Consider the following 23,553-nt stretch of genomic DNA (forward strand, 5'->3'; position numbering starts at 1 on the left):
AAGTCTCTCCCAAGTGCAAGCATCTTGAAAATGATTGATCATCTGCAATTTCCAACGTCAGCTGATGAGCCAAAATTGCTGGAGAGTGCGGGCAGGAGCAGTGCCTCGGAATGAAAGAGAACCCACCATGCTTGGTTTACTAAAAGGAAAGTGCGCCTCTGGCCTTGATAGAATTGACAGTAGCACTCTGTATTGGGAGGTTGTTGCCAGACTCATTGACAGAGGTCGAAGTAGGAGCTTCACATTTTCCAAGAGAGGTACGCTGCATTCCAGGGATCGCACCAAGTGAGACATCCCAACCGGTAACGCCAGCCCAATACATGCAGTAGGAGGTGTTGTCCTGGCAGAACTTGTAGCTGCAGTCCACAGCGAGTGTGGGGGCAGGAGTGATGAGCATCTCGTTGGTCTCAACCTTGCGCGGCAGAATGTCTTGGGCGGCGGTGGCCGTAGGAATGGCGCAAGGACCGAGGTTAGTGACAGTCTCTCCTGGAATAGGGCCTCGAGAAGGGTCAAAACCTGGCAGAAAAGCCAAGTTAGTTAAAGATGAGTGCCGAAGCATATGCATGAAGCTTACCTGTAACTCCAGCCCAGTAGGCGCACATGGAAGCTCCATCCTGGCACCACTGGTGATCGCATTTGATAGAGGGAGTTGCAGGAGGCTGAACAGTGGTGGTGGCAGTGACGATGTCAACGACTGTCTCGACCGACTGCTGAATGCTGGGCCTTATCGCAGCAGCAGCAGTGATTGTGACTGTGATAGCCAAGACGGCGATGACAACGAGGCCTTTGAGGTTGCACATTGTTGCAGGTTGGAATGGGTTTGTTGGAGTAAGAGTGCTGTGATGAGGCTTTGAACAAAGTCTTTTGGATTCGGAATAGGAAGAAAAGAAGAAGAGTTGATATTGCCCTTGGTGGGTAAGAGGGGAAAAAATAGAAACGTAGAGCAGAGAAGGAAAGAGGTGAGGAAGGAAGAGGAAGAAGAAGAGAAGCAGGAGAGTCGAGAGGCAGGTTGATAACGGATCCTGCAAGTCTAACAACTCGCTCTGAGGTACGTTAGAAATAAGGAAGGAGCAAGCGACATTGCAGGGGAGTAGACAAAGAGAGATTGCCTGTTCTCTTACAAGAGCCTAGAGCTGAAGAGGGACATATAAAGTCTTGAAGTTCAACTACCACACAACTTTGGCTTACTGGCTGAGGAAGGATCAAAGAGAGTCTTGGGCGGGTGCGTCCATTTAAGTGGCTCGATTTGGGCTTGAAGTCCTGTATGTTCCACAATGCGGAAGGTTGTCTTACCTGTCATGCATCCTTCTTGCCATTGCTGGACCGCAATACTGGAAGCAACTCCGGGTACTGGTCCGGGTACTGATTGCGAGGGTCAGACTGAGCATGAGCGATTCCAGGCTTGTTCCACTACATTCAGGCGAATGATGGCTTGCTGCACGTACGCTTCGCAAAAGCGAGGGGCCGAACTTCAAAATCGCCTCGTGCAGACAAGCGAGCCAGCTGCCACGTTTGCGGACGGCTGGATGCTGCTGAAGCGGTACGAGGTTGTCAAGTGCGGCCCGAGAAGAAGCCGTCTGGGGGATTCGCAAGGGAACCTGATGGCACCACTTTCCTCTTCGAGTTCCCCGAATGCGCCGCCGATACAATGAAATCAAAAGCCGAGAAACACGCCACTTCACCGGGACCAATCACCAAAAACGAAATCTCATGGTGTTGCTTGTGAGCAGGCCCGAGGCCGTGATCAATATTGTATACACGATTAGGCGATGCGCGAGTTACAAAGAAACCAGAGAAAGCCTAGGCAGAAGCGAACTTGGAGGCGGCAGTGAAGTAGAGAGTAAAGGTGCAAGCGATACTGAGAATCCATGAGAGACTGCGCACCGGGGCCCAATTGCGGTTGTCCTGCAGACGAATGTAGACGATGTTGTACAAGATGCGGAGGCCGATGTAGCTGAAGCTGATGGTGTTAACAAAACGGGGATCCACACCGGCCACGTTGGCGGCAACCACGCCGGCCGCATAGAGGCCGAGGGTCTCGAAGCCGTTCGCAGCGGCGGCCTCGGCGCGGAAGATCCGGGCTTTGATCTTGGACGATGGTCAGTCACACATTCCCAAGACTCGGGCGGAGGGAGACGCACTATCTTGTTCAACTTCTCGTCGGCCGCGACGACGTCGTTGAGCTTACGCGGGTTGGCTACGTCGTAGAGCTTTCCCGAGGCTATGGAGGCGTAGGTGTGAGCGGCCATGATCGACGCCACTGCGGCTGGGACCTGTCTCCATCGTGAGCGTGGTGGCGCGGATGAAGCCTCAGGTGAGGGGTAACTAACCGTGTACAGAGACAGGCCCTTTTGGGCAATGTCCAAACCGAGGAACGACATTTTCAATGGGACTGCGGTTAATAGGTATAATGAGTGTCAACTGGGAAGTGATGCAAAGCGTTGGTGAACCAGCTGTATTGACAGAACGTATGCCTTATATATATGTACCAGCCAGATCATCAACTGAAAACTGCAAGATGACTTGTTTATCAGACATAAATAACGGGACGGCGCAGCTGCGGACTCCGGCGGGCAAGGAGTAATGGGGTCGCCCGAGGCACACAGGTTGCCCCGAACTGGGAGCCGTCTTCGGCTGTGCAAGGCGAATCTATCAGACTATCATTGACACTTTGGCATGCAGATTCTATGTCAACCTAGCTGTGAACTCCGGGAGTTCATTGGCAGCACATGGCCCAGCCCCTGTACGAACCCACAAGGGCCAACTGCAACTGTGCCGGTAGGAATCGTGATGTCACACAAAACGGCATTTATACTCGTCCAGCCAATCCGAGGAGGCCGTGCATAACTCTCAGGATTTAAGCATTGTGTAAGGCACGACGGCCTCTCATTGGGCGACGGAGTTACGTCCAAGCTGTCGTCGATGCGATTTCTTTTCTCCGGACCTGTGACCCGTCAGGTACACCCACACATGTTCAGCTGCCAGCTCACTATCGAAAATATTCTGTCTTTGGTTTACTCGATTTTGTATTCTGAAAGGTAGATGGTATGTCGCGTGTTGCAGCAGTTCCAAGTCTTGCTGACCTTTGTTTAGACTTCCAGTGCTGGAAGAAAATGCGACGTCTTGGCAAACGCACAGCTGCGTCGAAACATCGGCTCGACTGGCTCGCTTTTTCTCGGTTCCCCAGCTTCGATTTCCGGGTCCGTTGACAAGACCATCCAGCACAAATCACCACAACACAGCATCAACGACTTGACCCAACAGAGACGCTGCGCAGGATGACGATCAGCCCGGCTCACGGGCCCTCGGGACAAAAATCCCCCAGAGGCTAGCTGACAGCTTCGACATGATGGTCAGGATTTTAGGACTGCGCTGGAGCATGAGCTCCGGCCAATGAGCATCGAGCACTCGACCCTGGCCGTTGCCCTGCACCTCTTACTGCTCAGGCTCTCTCTCACACCCGATCACCCATGGGGCCCCGGCGCAAAAGCCAGAGGAAAAATCTCGAAAAGCCGGCTGTAGGTTGGGATAAGTCATGGACTGCCCGTGTGTGGCCAACGGTCTGATCTCGCACATCGACGCCCCCCTTCCGAGATCCCAACCGAAAACTCTTCTGGAACTGACGACTTTTCCGCTGGAGACTCCAGCTCTTCCGAGTGTTGGCGGCGCGGAACTGACTCGGGACTCGCGAGATTTTGGGCCGCATCTGCTCCCACTAAACGGAGCGAAAGAGATGTTGCAGAATCGCTGGTCGACAGGTTGCGAGTCGAGCCTCTTTTGTGCTCAAAGGCACCCGACTCATGGCCATCCATCATTTCACACTCGCCTCCGGGCTGTCTATGACGGTTGCTTAAGCGGACTTCCAGGGCGCAGGCAGGCGAATCAAGCGATTTCAGCTCCGTTGCAATTCGTCTCATCACAAGCACACCCACACCCACACACCAACAGCCATACCGGGGTTCTGGCTCCTCGAGTGAGGTTGCAAACTGCCTTGCCCTGGGCGTCGTTGGCGTGTTCCATTATGCGTTCGTTTGCCACGGTCGCTCCCTGCCCGATTGTCATCGCATAATGGCTAAGCGGCCAGCCGGACGATTCCCAGGCAGAAGCCATGTTTGTCATCGGGCCGTCGTGGAGGGTGAGCGCAAACTCACAGGACCATCGGAATCTGAAGCCTGTTCTGAGGCTGGAGAAAACCAGCCTGAGGAGGGAAGGTTTTTATTAGTCCTGCCAATTGCAGGCGTGGCGCATGATTGTGAGGCTGCCGCCTTGAAGAAACGTCCACAGCATGGCCGGGCAGGCTTTGGCCCAACAACCAGGAATACGGCCAAGAGGAAATCAAGTGAGATCCAGATTTTCACACGAACATGGAACTGCAAAATCCCATGCAGGAAGCGACGGCCGCTTGCACCTGAGGAATGTGAATGGGGCCAGGGATGCTAATGAGATTGGATGCCAGGCCACACAGGAATCGGGTTGGTCTAGACGAATGCAGCACTTGCAGACGCGAACCCTGAATCAAGCAGACAACCTCCTCCATCATGACTGGTAGATACTTCACAGGGTCGTTTGGAGGCGCCTGTCTACTAAACTAAGACATGTACCGATACATCATACCTGCCTTGACGGCAGAGAAGGGGAAAAAAGAGGGAGAGGGCAAAAAGGAAGAAAAGGAACGAGCGTGTGTCGGCGCTGCACTTGGACTGAGCGCGCTGGAGAAAGCCCAGAGGCACTGATGGAATACCTCCAGTATTCCCCGGGGGTGGTCACTTTCTCTCTCAACAGTCTTCGTGCGCGCCAAAAGCCTGGAGGGTCCGGTCCAGGCGTCCCCATTGGAGAGGGTTATCGCATAAGAGATTAGAACCTGGCACTGTGCCGCTTCTCCTTTTGGCCCCGGTCGTCCATCTCGCCATCACCGGGATCTGCACGCGTTGATGGTAAGCGCAAACTGGCGCGCACAGTGTCTTCTCCGCTTCCCCATGGTAGCGATAACATTTTTTCCTTGGTCCATCAATCTCTCTCCCGCCCAATCTAGCACCGCCAGCCTGGCCTGTGACTTCCAGAATCACCTACTCGTTCAGCGCCTGTAGACCGACAAAATTCTGGTCGAGCCTCCACGCCTCCACGACGAACTTCAATCGCGATCAATTGTCACAACCCGCCACCACCACTTTCATCACCTGCGATCGCTGATTCCATCTCTGCGAATCCCAAAAAATATCGTCGACATTCCGTTTTTGCCCAAAACGGATGTCGCGGCAGCTCATGACATGACTGAGGTCGGGCCTGCCGACCGCTCCAGGCTTTTGCGATCTAAACGCGATGAATTTAAGTGAGTAACTATTCCAGTCGATAGATCTCGCTCTTCCGATTCCAGCGATACCAAATTCGAGGTGTTGATAATTTTTAGTTCAATTGTAACGTCGAGAAAGCGGAAGCTTCGCCAGCTCTTTGCTGTCGCGACCGATGGCGATGCACTCCCCACAAACGCTTTTGCAAAGCCCGACGCGCCACCCTTCACAACAGCCGAAAATCAGTTCTTGCAAAGCAGCGATATTTCCCAGTACGTCCGGCCTACCCTGCCGCGCTTTTTTGAATTAATTTGGTCGCGTTTTGCTCTGTTCGCCATTAAACCGTCGCTAACACGACTTACAGAGGACGGAAGCTGAATGAGCTGGCTATTCCCCAACGACCTCAACTGCGCTACGATGTCTTGAAAAACTCCCTCGACACATCTGGCCTCTTCGCACCAGATGCCGAGCCTACTCCTCCACCGAAGCAAGCTGCTGTCGCCGAACCGCAAGCGAAACCCATCCCCGCGCCGTCGCAACAGCAGCCTCCGGCTGCGCCCACCGAATCGAATGGCGTTCCCCCGTCCATTCGACCACCAACCGGCCTTGCTGCTCTGCCACCAAAGCCTCCGACTCCCGTCTCAGCGATCCCAACTTCAAATCGACCCGAAGCTGTAAAGCCGCCTGCTACCGCCGCTCCGACACCTCCGCCAGCCCCGCCGGCTGTTGTATCCAAGGACCCTTCTCATGCGTCGCGTCAGGATGCTAGTGATCCGGTGGATGGCGACAACTCGGAGAAGGCCGCCCCGTCGCCTGTAAGGGACGAGCCGAAATCCACGTCGAAGGCCGCCCCGTTGCCTGTAAGGGACGAGCCGAAATCCACGTCGAAGGAGGTCGAGTCTGCGTCGCCTGTTGATGCGCCCAAAACGTCGACGGATTTACCAGTTCCTCAGTCTCCAGCACCACAACCGCCCGCCCAGCAGGGACCCAAGAAGACGGAGGATACGGTTCCCCTGGCTGTCAAGCTGCCGCCGGACACCGCGCGGGCTGTGGATGCCCTCTCGTCACCGGGGTCGACAACCCAGACAGCAGCCACCCCAGCAGTTCATGATGCCTCGACGGATACCAGCCCTGACAACGAAGGGCCCCATTATGTCGAGCGTATGGAGCCCAGGGATGAGGCAGAGACGGAGGACAAGGCTGAAGAGGAACCGAAGACGACAGAGACGTCACCTCTGGCAGATGCGGATCGGATTCCTGATGGACCGGAGGCCCAACTTTTGCAGGAATCCATGGCAATGGACACCACTCCTTCGGCACCAGTAGTTCAAACTCCGAAAAAGGCACCTACGCCCCCACCTGCGTCCACCCTCGTGGTACCAGAGCCTGAGGTGAAGGCCCCTGAACCAGTGGCTGATAAGCCGTCAGCACCTGAGACCGTTGAGGATGCTCTCGCCACAACGGTCGAACCGATCACGGGACCGGCAGCCAAAGAGGTTCCGGATAGTCAAGAACAAGTTTCGAGTGACGACCAGATGGATGTGGATGAGCCAGCTTCTAACCCTGAGGATAAGGTTTCAGTCTCAAATGGACAAGAAGGTCGCCCCGAGCCCACACCGGCAAAATCTGCAACCCCGCAACCACAAAACCTCGCCAATGTCTCGCAAGATCCTGAACGTGCTGTCACACGAACGGCGTCCGGCGCTATGCGGCAGAAGTCGGTATCAGAGATCTTGGGAGAATCGCGGCCGGAACCTGTCGACACTGCCGGCACCGATAATGTACCACCCAGCCAGCTTACTCCGGTTACGCTTGCTCCGCAATCACCAACGGTCAGATCAAAGACATTCGCCAGCAAGAAGAAGGACAAGGCCAAGAACACGCCCTCAGCGGTCGTCTTCGGAAAGTCAACAAAACGCTCAGCCGACAAGTCTGTGGTGCCTTCACAGCAAAAACAGAGTTTTCTGCCAACGGACGATTACTTTACGCCACTCTTCGTGCAGGGCTTCACTCAAACTAGCAAGTGGATGAAACCGATCGAAGTTATTCTTAATCAGTCTCACAAGACGGTGTCGACTCCCGATGCTTACGTGGCAATTCAGGACAACCAGGCATGCCGTGTGCTGCGGCGGGTCTATCATCTTCAACAGCACGACAAGTGGTCTCTGCGTCAACCAAAGCGATGTGCTGAGCCTGTACGCCCCGAGTCTCATTGGGACGTCTTGCTTCAAGAGATGAAGTGGATGAGGACAGATTTCCGGGAGGAACGCAAGTGGAAGATGGCGGTCGCGCGTAACCTGGCGCAGGCGTGCGCTGAGTGGGTTACGTCAAGTGCAGAAGAACGCAAGGAGCTCCAGATTCCTGCCTTCATCCCCCCCAAGCCACAATCAGCCGAGGCGGAGACAGACATGTCGATGGCAGACACCTCCATGGACGCGGTCGACGCTCAGCCCACCCCCGAGCTGATACCGTCCGGCGACTCGGATTCTCCTGAGCACGTGGATGAGTTGCGCGAGGAGGTCCTGGAGACTGTTGCACCGTCGGCGATTTTCGCACTCGAAGACGATGATGTCGTGTTCGAGCTGCGAAACTCGCCGACGGCAGATCAGCTGCTGCAGGAGCTGCCGATGTACGGTGCACCGCTCAAGGTCCCTTCGTTCGATTTCACCGGCCCCGAGTTCGACCCCGATGCTCACTGGCGCCGGCCTGCACTTCCTCTAAGCAAGTATGTTGAGGGTGAAATGAAGCTTTCGACGGACGGACCTCCGAGAAAACGCAGCCGCTTCCAGTACGAAGAAGAGGAGGATGACGACGACGAGAAGGTCGTGTTTGGATCTCAGCCTGCCAAGAGGATGAAGCTGCCGCCGCAAAACACGGACGTGGCTCTGTTCAACCCCGATATGAAGCCGATTAGAGACCGTCTTCACGCCGGCCACCAGTTCCGCCCTCCTGCGGAATATCAGATGCCGATGCAAAACTTCTACGAGAGCCGCAGCCCTTCACAATGGACTCTTTCCGAAGATGACGAGTTGCGTGGACTTGTCCGCGAGTATTCGTACAACTGGTCGCTCATCTCCAGCTTGCTCACGACGAGATCTGTGTTCGCCTCTGGTGCCGAGCGTCGAACGCCGTGGGAGTGCTTCGAGCGCTGGATCAATCTGGAGGGCCTGCCAACGGACATGCAAAAGACGCAGTACTTCAAAGCATACCAGAACAGGATCGATGCGGCAAACCGGGTGATCATGCAACAGAACCAGCTTGCGGCGCAGCAGCAGCAGCAGCAGCAGCAACAGCAGCAACAACAACAGCAGCAGCAGCAGCAGCCGCAATCACAACAACAACCAGCTGGCGCAACCACACCGGCGACACCGATTGCTAGGCGTAGACCGTCCACACCGCTTAGAGTGGAGCGAAGACGCAACCAGAAGCACTTGACGCTGATTGACGCGATGAGAAAGTTGGCCAAGAAGCGGGAGACGGCGGCTCAGAAGCAGCAGCATGCTTCTCAGATGGCAGCCATGCGCAAAGCCAACGAGTCGGCCCAGCCGCGAGGACCAGTCAAGACGCCGAGGGACTACAGCTTGATGAGGTGGGAGCGTGACCAACAACTCGCTGAGAAGGTGGCCCAGTTCCACCAGCGACAAGAAACTCAGCGAAGGGTACGTCCTGTGCGAAATCCCGAGGGTATCGTACCTACTAACACAGATTCTACTCAGATGGCCTTACAAGCACAACGTGCCCAGCAAGGCCAAGCTGCTGCCCAGATGGCGACCACTCCCGGCGCTGCTCAGATGCAGGCGAACGGTGCGGCTGCCGCAGCCGTGGCCGCCGCTGCCCAGGTCAATGGTAACTTGGCTCGCCCTAATATGCCGAACCAGCTTGCCGTTCCAGGCCAGGGCCGTGGCCGCATGCCGATGCAGGCTCCGACAGCCAACATGGGCGGCGCACCTGCTCAGATGGGCGGTCTTGTGCCGCCGATGCAGATGAACGGAGTGCCGCAGGCGCAGATTCAAGCTGCGATGCAAGCCCAGCAACAGCACAGGATGCCAATGCCAAATCCCCAGCCGGAAGTTAATGTCAACCTGCTGCTTCAAGCCCGTCGCATCTCGGACCAGCAGCGTCAAGCCGTCGCCCACATGCAGCAGGCGCAGCAGCAACAAGTCCAACAGCCTCATCAACAACAGCAGCAGCAGGCGCAACAGCAGCAAGGTCAGCAAGCGCAACAGGGTCAACAGCAGATGCACCAGGGCACGCCGGCTTCGCAGTCCCACTCCCCGCCGAACATGCGCCCTGCTACCGTCAATGGCGTTAATGGTACCAATGGCGTCAACGGTGTACCTCAGCAGCATCTCCTTGCGAACGCCCAAGCAATGATGGCCTCCTTCAACGCCGCTAACGGCGGCGGAATGTCCACGCCTCCCGCAGGTGGTCTCCACATGCCCAATGGTACTTCTGGCTCGCCTCGCCCGCAGATGCCGCCCAATATCCAGTTGCAGCTCAACGCAATCCAGGCCCAGTTTCAGGCCAAGAATCCCAACTTGACGGAACAGCAGGCTCGCCAAGCAGCTACGGATCACCTCACGCGGTTGATGATTGCCCAGCGAACGACAATGTCGCAGAGCGCTATGAACGCTGCCGCCGGTGGTGGAGGCGCTTCTTCCCCTGGTATGGCTAACGGCATAGCAGCCTCAACAAGCCCGCACCAGTATGCTGCACTTCTCAGACAGCAGCAACAGCAACAACAAGCGGCGCAGGCTGCTGCAAATTCCGGCCAGCCTAATGGTCAGCAGAACGGTCAGCACCAGCCGGCACACCAGCACCATGGCCAGCAACAACAGGCGCAACACCACCCTCAACAGCAACAACACGCTCAGCAACAAGCACACCTCCAACAGCAGCAACACGCCCAGCATCACCAGCAGCATGCTCAGCAACAACATCATGCTCAACAGCAACATCAGGCTCATTCCCGCGCTACATCTCAGTCTCATTCCACACCTCAACCTCAGCCTACACCACGACCTCAATCCACACCACAATCTCAACCTACGCCCACACCTCGACCTCAGTCAACTCCTCGGCCGCAGTCTACTCCTCAACCCCCGAACCAGCCTCAGCCACAACAACAGCAGACACCGCATCAACAACACACGGCCCAGCAGTTGCAACAAGCTCAGCAGGCCCAACGTGCGCAGCAAGCGCAGCAAGCCCAACAGCGTGCCCAGGCCCAGGCACAGCAAGCTCAGCATGCACAGCAGAACCAGCCAAGCAAGCAACCTTCGCAGCCACCGCCGACTCCGCAGACCCCGCAAGCTCAGCAGGTTAAGCCGCCGCAGCCGCCGCAACCGCCTCAGGCGTCTCAACAGGCCAAGCAGATTCAGCAGCCACCGCAACAAACGCAGCAAACGGTTCAGCAGCCAGCCCAGCAGCCAGCCCAGCAGCCAGCTCAACAACAAGTTCAAAAGTCTGCTCAGCCGCCAGCTCAATCACCTGCTCAGCAGCAGGCAACGAAGCAGGCAACCCCGCAAGCAACACAGCAGGTGACCCCTCAACCAACTCAGCCGGAGCGCCAAGCAAGCGGAAGCGCTACACCGTCTGCTGCGCCGTCAACATAGGCCGAGGTAGCGAAGACGAGGCATCTTATTAAACGCGATGATATCCCATACAACTCACAAGTCGGACATGTGTTCAGGGTGCAGCGATGAGTGCCCGGACATTGCGACAGGGGACGATACAAGATAACTGGTGCCGCGGGAAGCGCGGATTGCATGTCCTTTGGGGAAGAAACAAGGGCATCTTCGCAGTGTCGTCGCGCCGTCCGCCTCCTAGTCACCCAAGCCAGCACTCTGATGCGGCGAAACGACACAGAAAGGAAAGGCCGGCGGCGCGAGCAGACGTCGTGTACATAGATAAAAGGAGTATTGCGAAATTCTTACTGGCAGCGGAGGCGAAAGAATCCACAAGGTTGTATATAACCTCTTGTAATGCGAAGACGAGACGGGAGGGCAGCATTGCTTCTTAGACAGGCTGCCTGATGAGGAAAGACGAAATGAAAAAAAGAAGAAAGCCACTCCTACATATCCGTCATTATTACCGCATGTGAACCTGTGCTGTTGATGCAGGCTTGCTCATGTAATCTCGCACCGGACATCCAAATCACGTCAAAAACTGCATGTCACAAAAATGAGTTGGATAGCATTAGGAAACGACATTTCTTCATGGGTACTATGATACGGAAACCCAGGCCTCATGCGAGACCTCGCTCTATAGTTACGCCTAACGCCACTTGATGCCCACTCTCCCAGTGCCGCTGGAAGTGCAACAAACCCGTCTCCGAAGAGATGAAAGCAAACAAACCACTGAAATGACGTTTAGACAGATTGAAACGAGAACCGCTACATGCGAGCCGCGTCTAAGCAGGCCCAGACCCGTTCCCGCGATGATTGTTGTTGTTGCCGCCGTCGAGCAACAGCTTGGGCTTGATAAAGTCCTCGTCCAGCTGCCGGAACAGACCCGCAGGATCCTCGGCGCTGAACAGCTGCCTGATGGCTGATGTCGCAGAGACGTGATGCGCTGCAGGTGAGGGCTCGGCTTGCAGGATGGCGGATGAAGTTGCCGAGTTCGATGCGCCGGGGGTGAGCATCGACGGACTCGTCCTCCGGGGTTCGCGACGGGCAGGAGGCGGGAGATCCGACGTGTCAATGTCGCTTCCCAGATCCGAGTCTGTCGTGTTACCGCTGCGGTTCAGCAGGTCGCCCCGCTCCGCCTCAGAGTTCTTGCGGCTGAGGCTTGTGCCTCGCTTGATGGGGTTCGGCGAGTGATGGCCGGAAACGTAGCTACCGCGTTCCGAGCCAGCGCCCGGGCGGGTGCCGTTGCGTGAGGCGATGTTGTCCAGCGACATGCTGCCGTTCCGTCGCCCGGGAGTGAAGCCGATGCCGCCGGAGCGCTTGTAATAGTTACCTCCGAACGACTCAATGTCGAACTCGTCATCGCTGTCAATCTCGTCGACAACGCCCGTGCGGATACCGAGGATTTCCAACATGCGCGCCGTTGTACCGCCAAAGATGATGACAGTGAGCACGACGACAACCAGGACGGTGGCTTTGAGCGCGTAGGAGTTCTCGCCCGTGAGCAGCGCTGCTAGAGCCACTCCGACAGCACCGCGGAGACCGGCCCAGAAGAGCATGGCCTGGTAGTTGTACGGAAGCTCATCGCTGACATCTCCGCCCCTGCGCTGAGCCCTGTAACGGATGACCCAGTTGATGGCGCGGGACAGCGGGAACACGGCGACCCATCGTGCAGCGCAGACTGCTGCGACGGTAATGATGATGAGCAGAGGTCGGAACTGCAGCGCATTATCTGTGAACAGGGCAAGGCCGAGGTAGATGAAGATAAAGTTCTCTGACAGCTGTGCCAGGATCTGGAAAATGAACTTGGTGGTGAGCTGCGTCCGCCTCGACATGTTGAAGTAGGCGTAATGCTTCAGCGTGATACCGCAAAACAGCAGAGACACGATACCTACAGAGGGTCAGCGCCAGAAAGAGATTGCAGCCGTCGGGTCAACTTACCAGACATGTGGATGCCGTGAGAGAAGAAGTACGTGGCATAGGCAATCAGAACAACCAGACAGCTCTCTGTCTTGGGGTAGCGGCGGATGTAGGTAAGCTTCAGAAGCAGTGCCGTCATAACACCGACGAGAACGCCGATCAACATGCTGCCGAAGAAGACAATCAAGAAGATGCCGATACCCTCGAAGAAGCTTAATAAGCCCAGCTTAGAGGCGTCACCCTTTTTGTACTTTTGCGCCGTCTCGAAGATGACAATGGCAATAGCATCATTCAAGATTGACTCGCCAAAGATGATGGTATAGAGCTTCGGATCGACCTTGTACGAGTTGAAGATGGCCAAGATGGTCACAGGGTCAGTGGCTGACAGGGTAGCTCCCACAGAGATAGCGTCGACAAATGACATGCTGATGGACTCGACGCCGGTGAGCGCGTAGAGCCACAGTATGAGACCAATGACCACCGCCGACAGGAACGTTCCGGCAAAAGCGAATGTCAAGATCGTGCCCATGTTCCGGAAGAAGTTGGCTTGGTGTAGTTCGTATCCCGACGCCAGGATAATTGGAGGCAGCAATAGGTTGAAAAAGATTTGGTAATCGAAGCTGATGAGGTTTCGAATCGAGTCGCCAGAGGTCACGAGTAGGAGGAGTCCGACAGTCATACCTAGAAGCTAAGGTCAGATCATCTCGAGATACAGGCTGCGCATAGAGAGAAGGCGACAAACCGGCAAAGATGGAAATGACGGTTTCGTGGACCGCTTCAATCTTCCTCTCTTGGAGAAAGTAGCTTGTGAGGAACGCGATAATGAGCAGCATAATGGAAATGAAGAGCGCCCATGCGGCGAAGATTTCCTTCTGAGAGCCATCAGAACCTGGAGTTTATAGTCAGTCGCAGTCGGCAGGGCGGGAGATGGGCAGCTTCGGCAGCGTACTTTCGGGATCGCCTTCTTCGGCCGCACGTTCTGAGGATCGTCAGTTTGCGCGTTCTCTCTGGAGGTGGATGGCTGTGCCATGGCAACGTACGGACGATGCGCAGGGCCGTTCCTGCGAGATCGGAGGTAGAAAACATGTTGAACGAGAGGTTCGGTGCGGTAATTGCGGCGCTCACGGGTTGGTGACAGAGTAAGATCCAGAATCAAGAGGGAAGCAGGCTGACCGGCGGGTCGCACATGAGCTCCGAGGGTTGCGGATGGCGATCATGAACAAGCCAGCTCGACAGGCGTCGCAGGTGTCGAGGGATCGTCCGCCGCGGAGTCGTGTGAGGCGGCGACGAGAGGGCGCAATGTATCGATTTCGCCAGGCCTCAAGGTCGAGATGGCATTCGCAAAGGTGTCCACTCGAGATGCAGGCGCAGGTAAGGTCGGTAGGTGCAGCAATGCAATAGCAAGACAGACGGACGGGAGCCAGCCACTTCTCGGAGGCTGCAACAATGCACCGCGGTGGCTCTGTATCCGTCCGCTGATTGGCCGTGGATGTTTGACGTTGCGTAGTCGCGGCGGGGTGGTAGAGCTACAATTGGGGGCGGGCAGGTGTCAGTGCCTTTTGGACGGAACAGCGGCCGCCAAGCGTCGATCTTGAAGTACCGGTACTGGAGGCCCAGTGTTTGAGCTTCGAACGTCCCAGAGTTGGTTAGCCCGGTCGTCTGGACGCAAGGGACTCCTGATAAGTCGATAGGCTCGCTTAGGTGATGGCCATGCGTGAATGGGCTTCGTTTATTGCATCTCCCACAGATGATTTCATAATGACATGGCACGTGTCTTCCCCATGCCCACACTCGACCCCCAACGGGTCTAGGTACCTTAGATCGCGGGCAACTGTGGGCGGGCGGGTGCAGCTGCGACGAGACGCTGGGAACCAAGCACCAAGCAGCAAGAGGTACCCATTCTTTTCCCCAGCGCAGCGGTTGGGAGCCTGGAAACCTGGAGAAGACGACCAGTTCGCTGAGGGTGTCGAGGTTGGCACACACTGCGGTAAGACATCTGACACCTGGGGAGAGCGGTTGGGAGTGCGGAAGAGTTGTTGGGCAGCCTGGGGTGACACTTGACCAGATCCTCGTGAGGATTCTCTCAGTGTGAGTACGAATAGCCGGGCGGATGGCACCGTCAGCCGGGGGGTTGCTGCTGTTCCACCACACGAAAGCGACTCTGGCTGAAGCCGAGGTGAGATTGTGCCCTGCCCTACCGTACCTTGCTTGAAGATGTTTATTTCGCAGCGCCCAGCCGAACGAGGAAGGCCATGCTGACACACGGGGCCGCGCTGACTTGATGATTGTACGTAAACCCGGGGGCCATGAATAGCATCTGTTTGTCGCGGCCCGTAAGAGGAGACATGTTGCGCAGACTGCGAGAGACAATGTGGTACGCGTTTTGGAGTCTGAGGTGGCAGACGGCGGTGACAACGGGGGCGGAAGAAGGGAGCTACAGCCATGACGTACTGTTTTGCGGGGGTACCCCGGGCATCATGCCCCGGCAGCAGGCAAGCAAGGTGTCTATCGCTCGCTGTGCGATGCCATCGTAACCAGCTGCCGCTTGTCCCCCAGCTTCCAAGCCCCTCTCTCTCTCGGAACACCCGCCTTGTTCTGCCACCCAGTGGAAGCTTCCATCGGTCCCGCCACGGAGTTGCGCCGTGACTACCTCCCGGCTCCAGCAAATAAATACAAAGACCCTTCCCACTCTTGACCTCAGCTCAGTCAGGGTCGCGTGTCTCGAAACAGCCCACCGACGACCGATCCAACCGACTAGCTGCGCTCGCATCGCCAACACGTGTGTATCCAGCCGGCCTAACCAGCAAAGACACAGTCGCGATCCACGAAGGCGGACGGCTCAAGACCCCCATCAGCCCGGCCCAACAGCTGCATGACGGCTCTCCCTCGGCTTTGCACCACTCAGCTGCACGTCGCACGCAGCACGCTTCCACCCCTTACATCGAATTCCGCCAGTGCCAGTCGAACCCGACGCCGGTTCTGGCTGCCGCTCTCCCGCATCCGCTTCTGTCAAGCCTCCAGCTTTTACCCACCCGGTTCCCCCTGTGGCAGACACTCTGGCGCAACCCTGGCACACCATCTCGATCCGCGGTACCGCCTCTAATTCGCCCGTGCCAGGCTCAACCGCATATCCTGGGCTCGAATCAGGAACCGGCCTACATTTTTAGTTGGTCATTCCGCCAGGGCGCAGTTTGCATCCAGCGAATGACGCAGCCCTCTGCTGCCAGAACTGTCATCGTCAGAAATCGGCTCTCCCGTCCGTACCTGCCAGCCAGCCCGAGGGGTCTCGTGGCATCCTCCTACTTGACCGCGTGACGGCACAACGTCTTTCTGCCTGACTTGGCCACGTCGGTTCCCTTTCCCACTCTCGCGAACCATCGAACCCGCTGTTTAAATACTCTTTCACGGCCTATCATTGACTAACGCAGTCAACGAACCCACCGATCTGTCTCTGGCATTCGAAACGAACCCCTCGAGTTGACACAAACCGACCTTCGATGCCCCGCTAGTGGGCCTGGTCCGAACTGAATAGCTTCACTCCGATATCTGTCCGCCCAACATGACTTCCAAAAAAGCTCAATCCCCTAGAAGGGGGCGACCTTTGCCCAACATTGATCAGAGCAACCCCCCGTCCAAGACGAACAGCACTCAGACTCGCACCTTGTCCGGCAGCACAGCTCGGAACGGCTCGACTGGGCGTGACAAGGGAATCGTCAGCGAACGATCTCCGCTTCTGTCTCCGAGCAGCGACGACGATGGTTTCACCGACGGTAACACGGTCACGGGGGAGCAGGACGACTTGCAGCAGACAAAGAGCGTGTGGTACCTTATCCTCCTGACCATCAGCATCGGCGGTCTGCAGATCGCATGGTCCGTCGAGCTGTCTAATGGATCACCATATTTGCTCTCTCTTGGCCTCAGCAAGTCGTTGATGGCCTTGGTGTGGATTGCAGGTCCGCTTACCGGTACGTTGGTTCAGCCCTATGTCGGCATGCTGAGCGACAACTGCCGACTGCCGTGGGGAAAGCGGAAACCATTTATGGTCGGCGGGGCCATCGCAACCATGGTGTCGCTGATGTTCTTGGCTTGGACGAGGGAAATCGTCGGCGGCTTCTTGGGGATTTTTGGAGCCGATCCGGAGTCTCAGGGAGTCAAGACCGCCATTATTTGCGTCGCCGTGGTCGGCATCTATGTACTCGATTTCGCCATCAATACCGTGCAGGCCGCCATTCGAGCCTTCATCGTGGACTGCGCACCTGCTCACCAACAGGAGGCGGCCAATGCCATGGCAAGTCGCATCACCGGTTTCGGCAACATCATCGGATATATCGCGGGTTACGTCGATTTGCCGAAATACGTCTGGTTCTTAGGTGACACACAGTTCAAGGTCCTCTGCGCCATTGCCAGCATCGCCTTGGCGTCGACCATCCTGGTAAGCACAACATTGATTCACGAACGGGACCCCCGACTCGAGGGGCCACCGGCGCAGAGGAAGGCTGGCGCGTTTTCATTCTTTGGCAAGATCTTTACCTCCATCAAGCGTCTGCCGCCTCAGGTTATGAGAGTCTGCCAGGTTCAATTCTGCGCTTGGGTTGGCTTCTTCCCCTTGCTATTCTATACCTCTTCGTACATTGGCGAGATCTACGTTGAGCCCTTCCTCGAGAAGAACCCGCACATGGCTCCGGAAGAGCTCGACAAGCTGTACGAGCAGGCAACGAGAGTCGGAACGTTTGCTCTCCTCATCAACTCTATCGTCAGCTTGGCCACAAACGTCTTCCTGCCCTTCTTTATCGCTCCTACCTATGACAGCCACCCCGTCCTCTGCGACGTGCCGGGGGAGACGGATGCTGCTCCGAAGGACTTCGACAGCGAGAAGCCATCTTTCCTAGATCGTCTCCAGATCCCAGGCTTCACGCTCAAGAGAGCTTGGTTCATGTCGCTGTGGCTCTTCGCAGGTGCCATGTTCTGCACCGTCATCGTGCGCACAGTCGAAGCAGCGACAGCATTGATCGGCCTGGTCGGCATCACTTGGGCTATGACTCTGTGGGCTCCGTGGGCCATCATCAGCGCAGAGATTAGCCGTCGAGACGCGGTGCTGCGTGCCAGACAACGACACTTGAGCCCAAGCAGGCGCTCAGATGGCCCAGCTTCCCCGTCCCTCAACTCCATTGCCGACTCCGACCGATCTGTTCTGAGCGAGGGCGAGGAGACGGACCAGGCTGGCGTCATCCTAGGCATCCACAACATGGCCATCGCCGCGCCGCAGATCATTGCTACTGTCGGCTCCAGCATCATCTTCAAGATCTGGCAGAAGCCCCGCGGCACTCCCGGCGACCACTCCATGGCCATAGTTCTGGCCCTGGGCGGTATCGCCGTGCTTGTCTCGTCCTTTTTTGTGGCAGCTATCAAGGAAAGCTCGTCCTTGCCCGCGGACGCCATGGTCGCTGCAGAGGAGGGCGATTCCACCGGTGGACGCAGTCGCCCAGGAACGGGCCATGCCCGCAACAAGAGCTACGAGCAGCTCCCGCGCGTCAGCATCAAGCGCGCGACACTCACGAGAAACAAGAGTTTTGGTGGTGCCGAGTACTAGACTGCTCGGCTCAATTTCACTCGTTAGGCGTTGGGACTGGAGGGGTCACAGGCGGGTGGCATCTCTGATTGGTTTGGAACATTGGAAACATGCAAGGAGTTTTGGGTATACCTACAATGAATGACGGTGGGAAGGGCTCCGCCAATCTTTTCTTTTTTTCATGACAACGCGAGGCCTTGGAGCAACTGGGAAAACTGAAGGCAGGATTCCTTGTTTTTTACCCCATCAGACACCTTAGAATGATGTAACGGGAGTCATGAGATGTAGACCATACACAGAAGCAGCACAAGTTCTGCTTAGAATGATGAGGCACGCAGCCAATACGACATACCATTATGAATCACATTTTTGCAGCCACATTTTGCACAGGAATCATTTGATGGTGACGAGCTCTCCAATTATCCACAAATACCCGCGTTGTCTTTCGTACAATCATCCATCGAGAGATGTTCGTATTCTTTCATACATACACACAAACTCAGGCTTGCTTTCGTTTCCGTAAAACTCGTGAGAGTCGTTTGGGAGGGAAAATCGCGCGACATGCTCCAACCGTTATAAGATAGATGTCGTCCCTCTCAGGGGAAAGGAGGCGACGAGTCCGAGAGAGAAAAGAAACAGAGACAAGAATTCCACACCCGTAAACTCCTTTCGGGGCCTGCTTGCGACAGCAGGAACACCCGACCCAATGCAATCTTTTTTGTACTTTGTGCCGTCAACCATGAAGAAGGAGAAGGGGAAGAGGAAGCAGTCGTGTCGCCATAGCTGGAGTGCCAGTCTTCCCTGAAATATCGCGATTCAAAGATGGGACAGCAGCCAACCCAATGCCAAAAAGGGACCGTGGTCGTCATACTTACCGCCCGGGCGGGGGGTGTTACATCAAAATGTCGTGTCGGTCGTGAACGCCGTCGCCGTCACTGTTGACCGGCGTTCTAGTCGTACATGTCCACTCCTCCCGCCGGCGGGCGGCTCGTGCTGCTCCGTCTTCGCTCCTGTCTTCTCCTTCTCCGGTTGTTTTCCGCGGCGGATCCCGTGGGGTTCAGGCCGGCCGGCGGCACGGCGGGCGAGGGGCTCATCTGGCTCCAGGTGCCGTGCGTGTGCTCGCTGCCGATGCTAGAGACAGAGGGGTTTGCGCCGCCGGTCGGTCCAGAGTAGTAGGCCGAGTCCTTGGGTTTCCGGCCCGCCGCGAAAGCCGGGTTGGGGGGCGGGAGGCCATCACCTGCCTCGGCCATCTGCTCGGCCGCGGCCTCTGCTCTCCTCTGGCTCGAGTCACGGCGGTAGCGGCGTCCGCTGCCGACGTCGGTGCCGGAGAGACTGCTCACCGACGTGCCGCGCCGTCTTCGGTGGTCGCGCTTGGATGCGGCGGCTTCTTCCTCGGTCAGCCTGCGCAGCGTGACGTTGCGGTCCTTGTCGTCGTGGACCTTGACCTTGACGCTGACGGGCGCCAGCGTGGATTGGCCGAAGCGCTCAGACTCTGCGCGACGACGCTGCTCCTCCTTGGCGGCGAGGGCACTCGCCGAGGCGACGGCGGCCGCTGCCGCCTCATCGCCAGCCCTCCTGCGTTTGGCAGAATCGCGGCGCTGCGGACGGCCGCTGGGCGATCCGTAGACATCGTTCTCGGACTCGCGGCTGAGGATGCCCTGCGGGTCTGGCGGCATCGCAGGCATGCTGACGGAGTCGGGGTAGCCGGCACCTGCACCTGGAGGCGTTCTCGGGGGGCGGGCAGAATACGGCGGCATCGGGGGGCCCCCTCCGTAGCCGATTCCGGAAGGACGGGGCTCAAGCTCGGAGGATTCGGTCAACTCGGTAATCTCTGTACTGAGGGCAGACATGGGAGGTCTCGGGCGGCGTCCACCACTGGCGCGGCGAGAGGAGCGTCTGTCGCGGGACGGGGAGGACATGCCGTCTCCCGTGTATCTTGAGCCCGAAACGCCTGACCTCATCTCTTCCTCGTCCCTGATTCTCTGCTCTTCGGCCTTCTTGTTCTTGCGGTCGGCCATCTTCTTGGCGAACCATCCCAAGCCCAGACCAGCCAAGATGCCCTTACCGGCACCGCCTGAGGGCGGCGGCTCATCCCTACGTCTAGACGGGCTCACATACGATGAGTACTCGGAATCTTCAAAGCTGTACTGGGACCTGGTCCTGGCGTGAGGGGGCCGGTTCGTGCGAGACTCGGCGGCGCTGAGAGCTTGAGCAGCCATGACGGGGTTCCCAGGGGGCGGCAGGATGGAACCCTCGCGGGGTCTTCGTGCTGGCGGCGGGGTGTCTTCTGTCCAGTCCGTGTAGTCGGTGAACTCACTCTGGGCGGGGTAGCTTCGACTCGGGCGGCGGCGTTGAGGAGTTTCGGTCGAGACGGCAGAGTATTCCTCGTCGTGCGGTCGGCTCTTCTCCTTCTTCTTCATCAGGCCGGACAGAAGCTTTCCTGCGCCAATACCAGCACCTACTCCGAACAACGTCTTCATGAAGCCGCCGCCTTCTTTCTTCTTGTCATCCCGGCGTGAATCGATGTCCGTGTACTTTTCGCTCTCGAAGTAGCTTGCGGAATCTCTGCGTGAAGGGAGGTAACTTTGCGAGCCCCGTCTGGAACCGATAACCTCTGGCCCACGACTACGGCTTCGCGATCGCGATCTCTCCCGGCTGAGCTCCTTTTCCTTCTCCTTGTGCTTCTTGCGACTGAACAAGGCGGCCAGGGTGGCACCAGCTGCGAGAGGCGCCACCCATCTGTTGCTCTTGGTCTTCTCCGTGTGGACATCACTGTAGTACTCTGAGTCGTAAGACACGCCGCTTGGTCCCTCGGACCGTGCTCCACTGATGTACGTCTCCCGGCCACGGTCATCGCCCTCGGCGCGGTAACTGAGAATGAAATAGAGCAAGAGCAAGAAGGCGACCCATAGGGAGTAGAGGATGAATGTGTACTTGGGGGAGCCGTAGAGCGTCAATCCGAGAGGCACCTGAATGAGACCAAGCAGAGCGATGAGCCGTCCGCTCCACCGATGAAACATCTTTCTGAGCGAGCGTCCCCTGATGTTCCTCACGAGCCGGCCGCCGATGATCTGCAGGAGAAACATGATGAAGATTGCCAGGCCGATGGCGTGGTGCGGGTTCGTCCAGCTTCGTTCGGGGCCGACGGCGAACCAGCCCAAGGTGAACACGGCGACAAGCAAGAGCGCTCCCAGGATCTGTAGCTGGGCGTGGTAGGGTACGGCGTAACCGGGCTTTCTTGTGTAAAATCGAACCGTCAAGACGGAGAACGGGACGATGACAAGGAAGACGATGGCTCCCATGACACCGTGAGCGAGAATGAGGGTGTGGTACTGTGCGACTGTCGAGAAGCGGTTGCCCATGCCTATGGTGGTCTGTGTTAGTGGAGTGTCATCATCGAAAACGCGGCCGGGACGCATTCACCATTGTACTGCATCGTCTCGAAATTGAGACCTTGGAGGTTGGGCAGCAAGAAGGTGTTCTTCTCAAAATCCCAGGTTCCGTCGCCGACCGTCATGGTGTTGGAGTCGTAGGTAGCGACGCCCGGCGCCGAGAACCCTTCTGCCGGCGCCATGATGGCGACAACGAGCGGAGGAGTTCTTCAGACGCGGGTGGGAGGTGTTGAAGAATACGGGAAAACCGTTTGGCGTCTTTGCCGTGGACGACTCTCGAGATCCTCAAAAGGAAAGGGACCCCGAGGAATGGTTGCGTTTATCGTTTGGGTGGGTTGGGCGGTTTCCTGAAAGTCGGTCAGTGAGCCGGCCGGAGGTGCAAGTGGGGGAAGTTTCGGTGCTGGCGTCTGCGCTGGAATGTTTGAAGCAGAACATGCGCCCTACCCCCAGGGGAAAGATAAGGTGTCGGGAGGTTGGGAACAAAGAAAATCTTCAGGATGAACCCGAAAACTTGTGTCACTACCTTAGCGACGAGAGACTACCTTAGGTTTCTCCAAGAGAAAAAGAGAGTGGGTTCGTCCTGTCTGTGAGCTCACCAGGTGGTCGCTGACAACCCAGCCGGACCTGCAGCGTGGTTGCGCGGGGTAACCGGGTCGCCCTTGGCGCCGAATCCTGGCTCCACAGCGGGCAACGGGCAGCGGGTGTGGTGGAGCCCAGCCTATCGATAGGCCACTTGGGGGTAACGGGTTAGTGTCCCGGTGGCTGGAAAGCTCCTATCGGCACGTGACCGCCCGAACTGATCGCCCGAGCTCTTCCAAGCTTTCCAAGGCTGGTTTCCGTCCAAGACGTCAGCGTCCGTATTGTCCTGGGCAACCATGCTCTTTTTTCCAGGGTTCAGCTCCTTTTTAAAGTGCAAAACCGCTGTCCGATGTTCGCTTCGAGAAGCAGCTGCGGACTCTCGACGAACACCGTCAGCCTCAGCTGGGCACGCACAAATGGTGCGTTCGCCTCCGGGGCGGTGTGCCACGTGTCTGCGGTGAGCTGGCAACGGCCATTCTGTCTGGCCCGGCCCTCTCTGCGTTATACGAATTTCTGATGTGGAAAGCGGATTCGAGCGAAGAGGGGATGACAATTAGAGGCGCAGAGACTCGAGGTTTTGAAACAGGCGGTGGGCGAACATCCCTGCTCAGGTACCAACGGCTACTGCAGAGTACCCGAACGGATCAAAGATCTCGACCTACCTCCCCGCTGTTAGCCTTCTTTTCTCCCCAACACGGGCCGGCCATTCCACCCGTCGAATGAGTCACGTTGAGAAGATCGTGTCTGCGCAGCAAGTCATTGCCGATTTGTGTCTCACTGTCCGTCATCTCAAGCTACTCGCTCGTCAGGCAAGTCATCGCCTGAGGGGAACAAACAGCGGGTCTAGCTGAAACGCAGACTTCAGCGACGGTATTGTCGATGTGCGATATATCGAGAACGATGTCGAGAGATCCTGCGAGGAAGAATGATCTGCCCTCACAGCCACATTTGAAGGGCTCACATCCATGACGTTTGGTTTCGTCGAAATGCGATACGTGATGCTGTCTGTGAGGCTCGTTCTCGTGGCTCGTTCTCGTTTTCGCAGTCGGGCGGGTCAGTGGCTGGTGATGGCCTCGTCAACACAATGCTGACTTTCATTGCGCCAAGAGGCAATTTCAAGCATCGCCGTGTTGAGATTTTGCTAGTAAATAGGCAAATTTTTATTCGATAATGGAAGG

At 57.0% G+C, this 23,553-nt stretch overlaps 6 protein-coding genes across 6 annotated transcripts; 2 read left to right on the forward strand and 4 right to left on the reverse strand.

The window, feature by feature from the left end:
- Window positions 1–139: 139 nt before the first annotated feature.
- On the reverse strand, window positions 140–800 carry GCG54_00006042 (uncharacterized protein; the record flags this gene model as incomplete). The annotated part of the gene is made up of 2 exons (XM_045406056.1): window positions 140–516; window positions 575–800. The coding sequence occupies 2 exons, from the start codon at window positions 798–800 to the stop codon at window positions 140–142; spliced, it is 603 nt and encodes a 200-aa protein (XP_045265439.1).
- Window positions 801–1,800: 1,000 nt separating this feature from the next.
- GCG54_00006043 (uncharacterized protein) lies at window positions 1,801–2,381 on the reverse strand (the record flags this gene model as incomplete). The annotated part of the gene is made up of 2 exons (XM_045406057.1): window positions 1,801–2,088; window positions 2,142–2,381. The coding sequence occupies 2 exons, from the start codon at window positions 2,379–2,381 to the stop codon at window positions 1,801–1,803; spliced, it is 528 nt and encodes a 175-aa protein (XP_045265440.1).
- A 2,886-nt stretch (window positions 2,382–5,267) lies between these two features.
- On the forward strand, window positions 5,268–10,903 carry GCG54_00006044 (Chromatin modification-related protein EAF1; the record flags this gene model as incomplete). The annotated part of the gene is made up of 4 exons (XM_045406058.1): window positions 5,268–5,329; window positions 5,375–5,560; window positions 5,653–8,947; window positions 9,005–10,903. The coding sequence occupies 4 exons, from the start codon at window positions 5,268–5,270 to the stop codon at window positions 10,901–10,903; spliced, it is 5,442 nt and encodes a 1,813-aa protein (XP_045265441.1).
- Window positions 10,904–11,700: 797 nt separating this feature from the next.
- On the reverse strand, window positions 11,701–13,921 carry GCG54_00006045 (putative Na(+)/H(+) antiporter C15A10.06; the record flags this gene model as incomplete). Its single annotated transcript, XM_045406059.1, has 5 exons — window positions 11,701–12,806; window positions 12,857–13,516; window positions 13,578–13,724; window positions 13,785–13,814; window positions 13,876–13,921. 5 exons carry the CDS (start codon window positions 13,919–13,921, stop codon window positions 11,701–11,703), a joined length of 1,989 nt encoding a protein of 662 aa, XP_045265442.1.
- Window positions 13,922–16,394: 2,473 nt separating this feature from the next.
- Window positions 16,395–18,425, forward strand: GCG54_00006046 (General alpha-glucoside permease; the record flags this gene model as incomplete). The annotated part of the gene is made up of 1 exon (XM_045406060.1): window positions 16,395–18,425. One exon carries the CDS (start codon window positions 16,395–16,397, stop codon window positions 18,423–18,425), a length of 2,031 nt encoding a protein of 676 aa, XP_045265443.1.
- Window positions 18,426–19,354: 929 nt separating this feature from the next.
- On the reverse strand, window positions 19,355–21,978 carry GCG54_00006047 (uncharacterized protein; the record flags this gene model as incomplete). Its single annotated transcript, XM_045406061.1, has 2 exons — window positions 19,355–21,768; window positions 21,828–21,978. 2 exons carry the CDS (start codon window positions 21,976–21,978, stop codon window positions 19,355–19,357), a joined length of 2,565 nt encoding a protein of 854 aa, XP_045265444.1.
- Between the last annotated feature and the right edge of the window lie 1,575 nt (window positions 21,979–23,553).

This window comes from Colletotrichum gloeosporioides, assembly GCF_011800055.1.
Source record: "Colletotrichum gloeosporioides strain Lc1 chromosome Unknown consensus_36, whole genome shotgun sequence".
Classification (NCBI taxonomy): Eukaryota; Fungi; Ascomycota; class Sordariomycetes; order Glomerellales; family Glomerellaceae; genus Colletotrichum; species Colletotrichum gloeosporioides.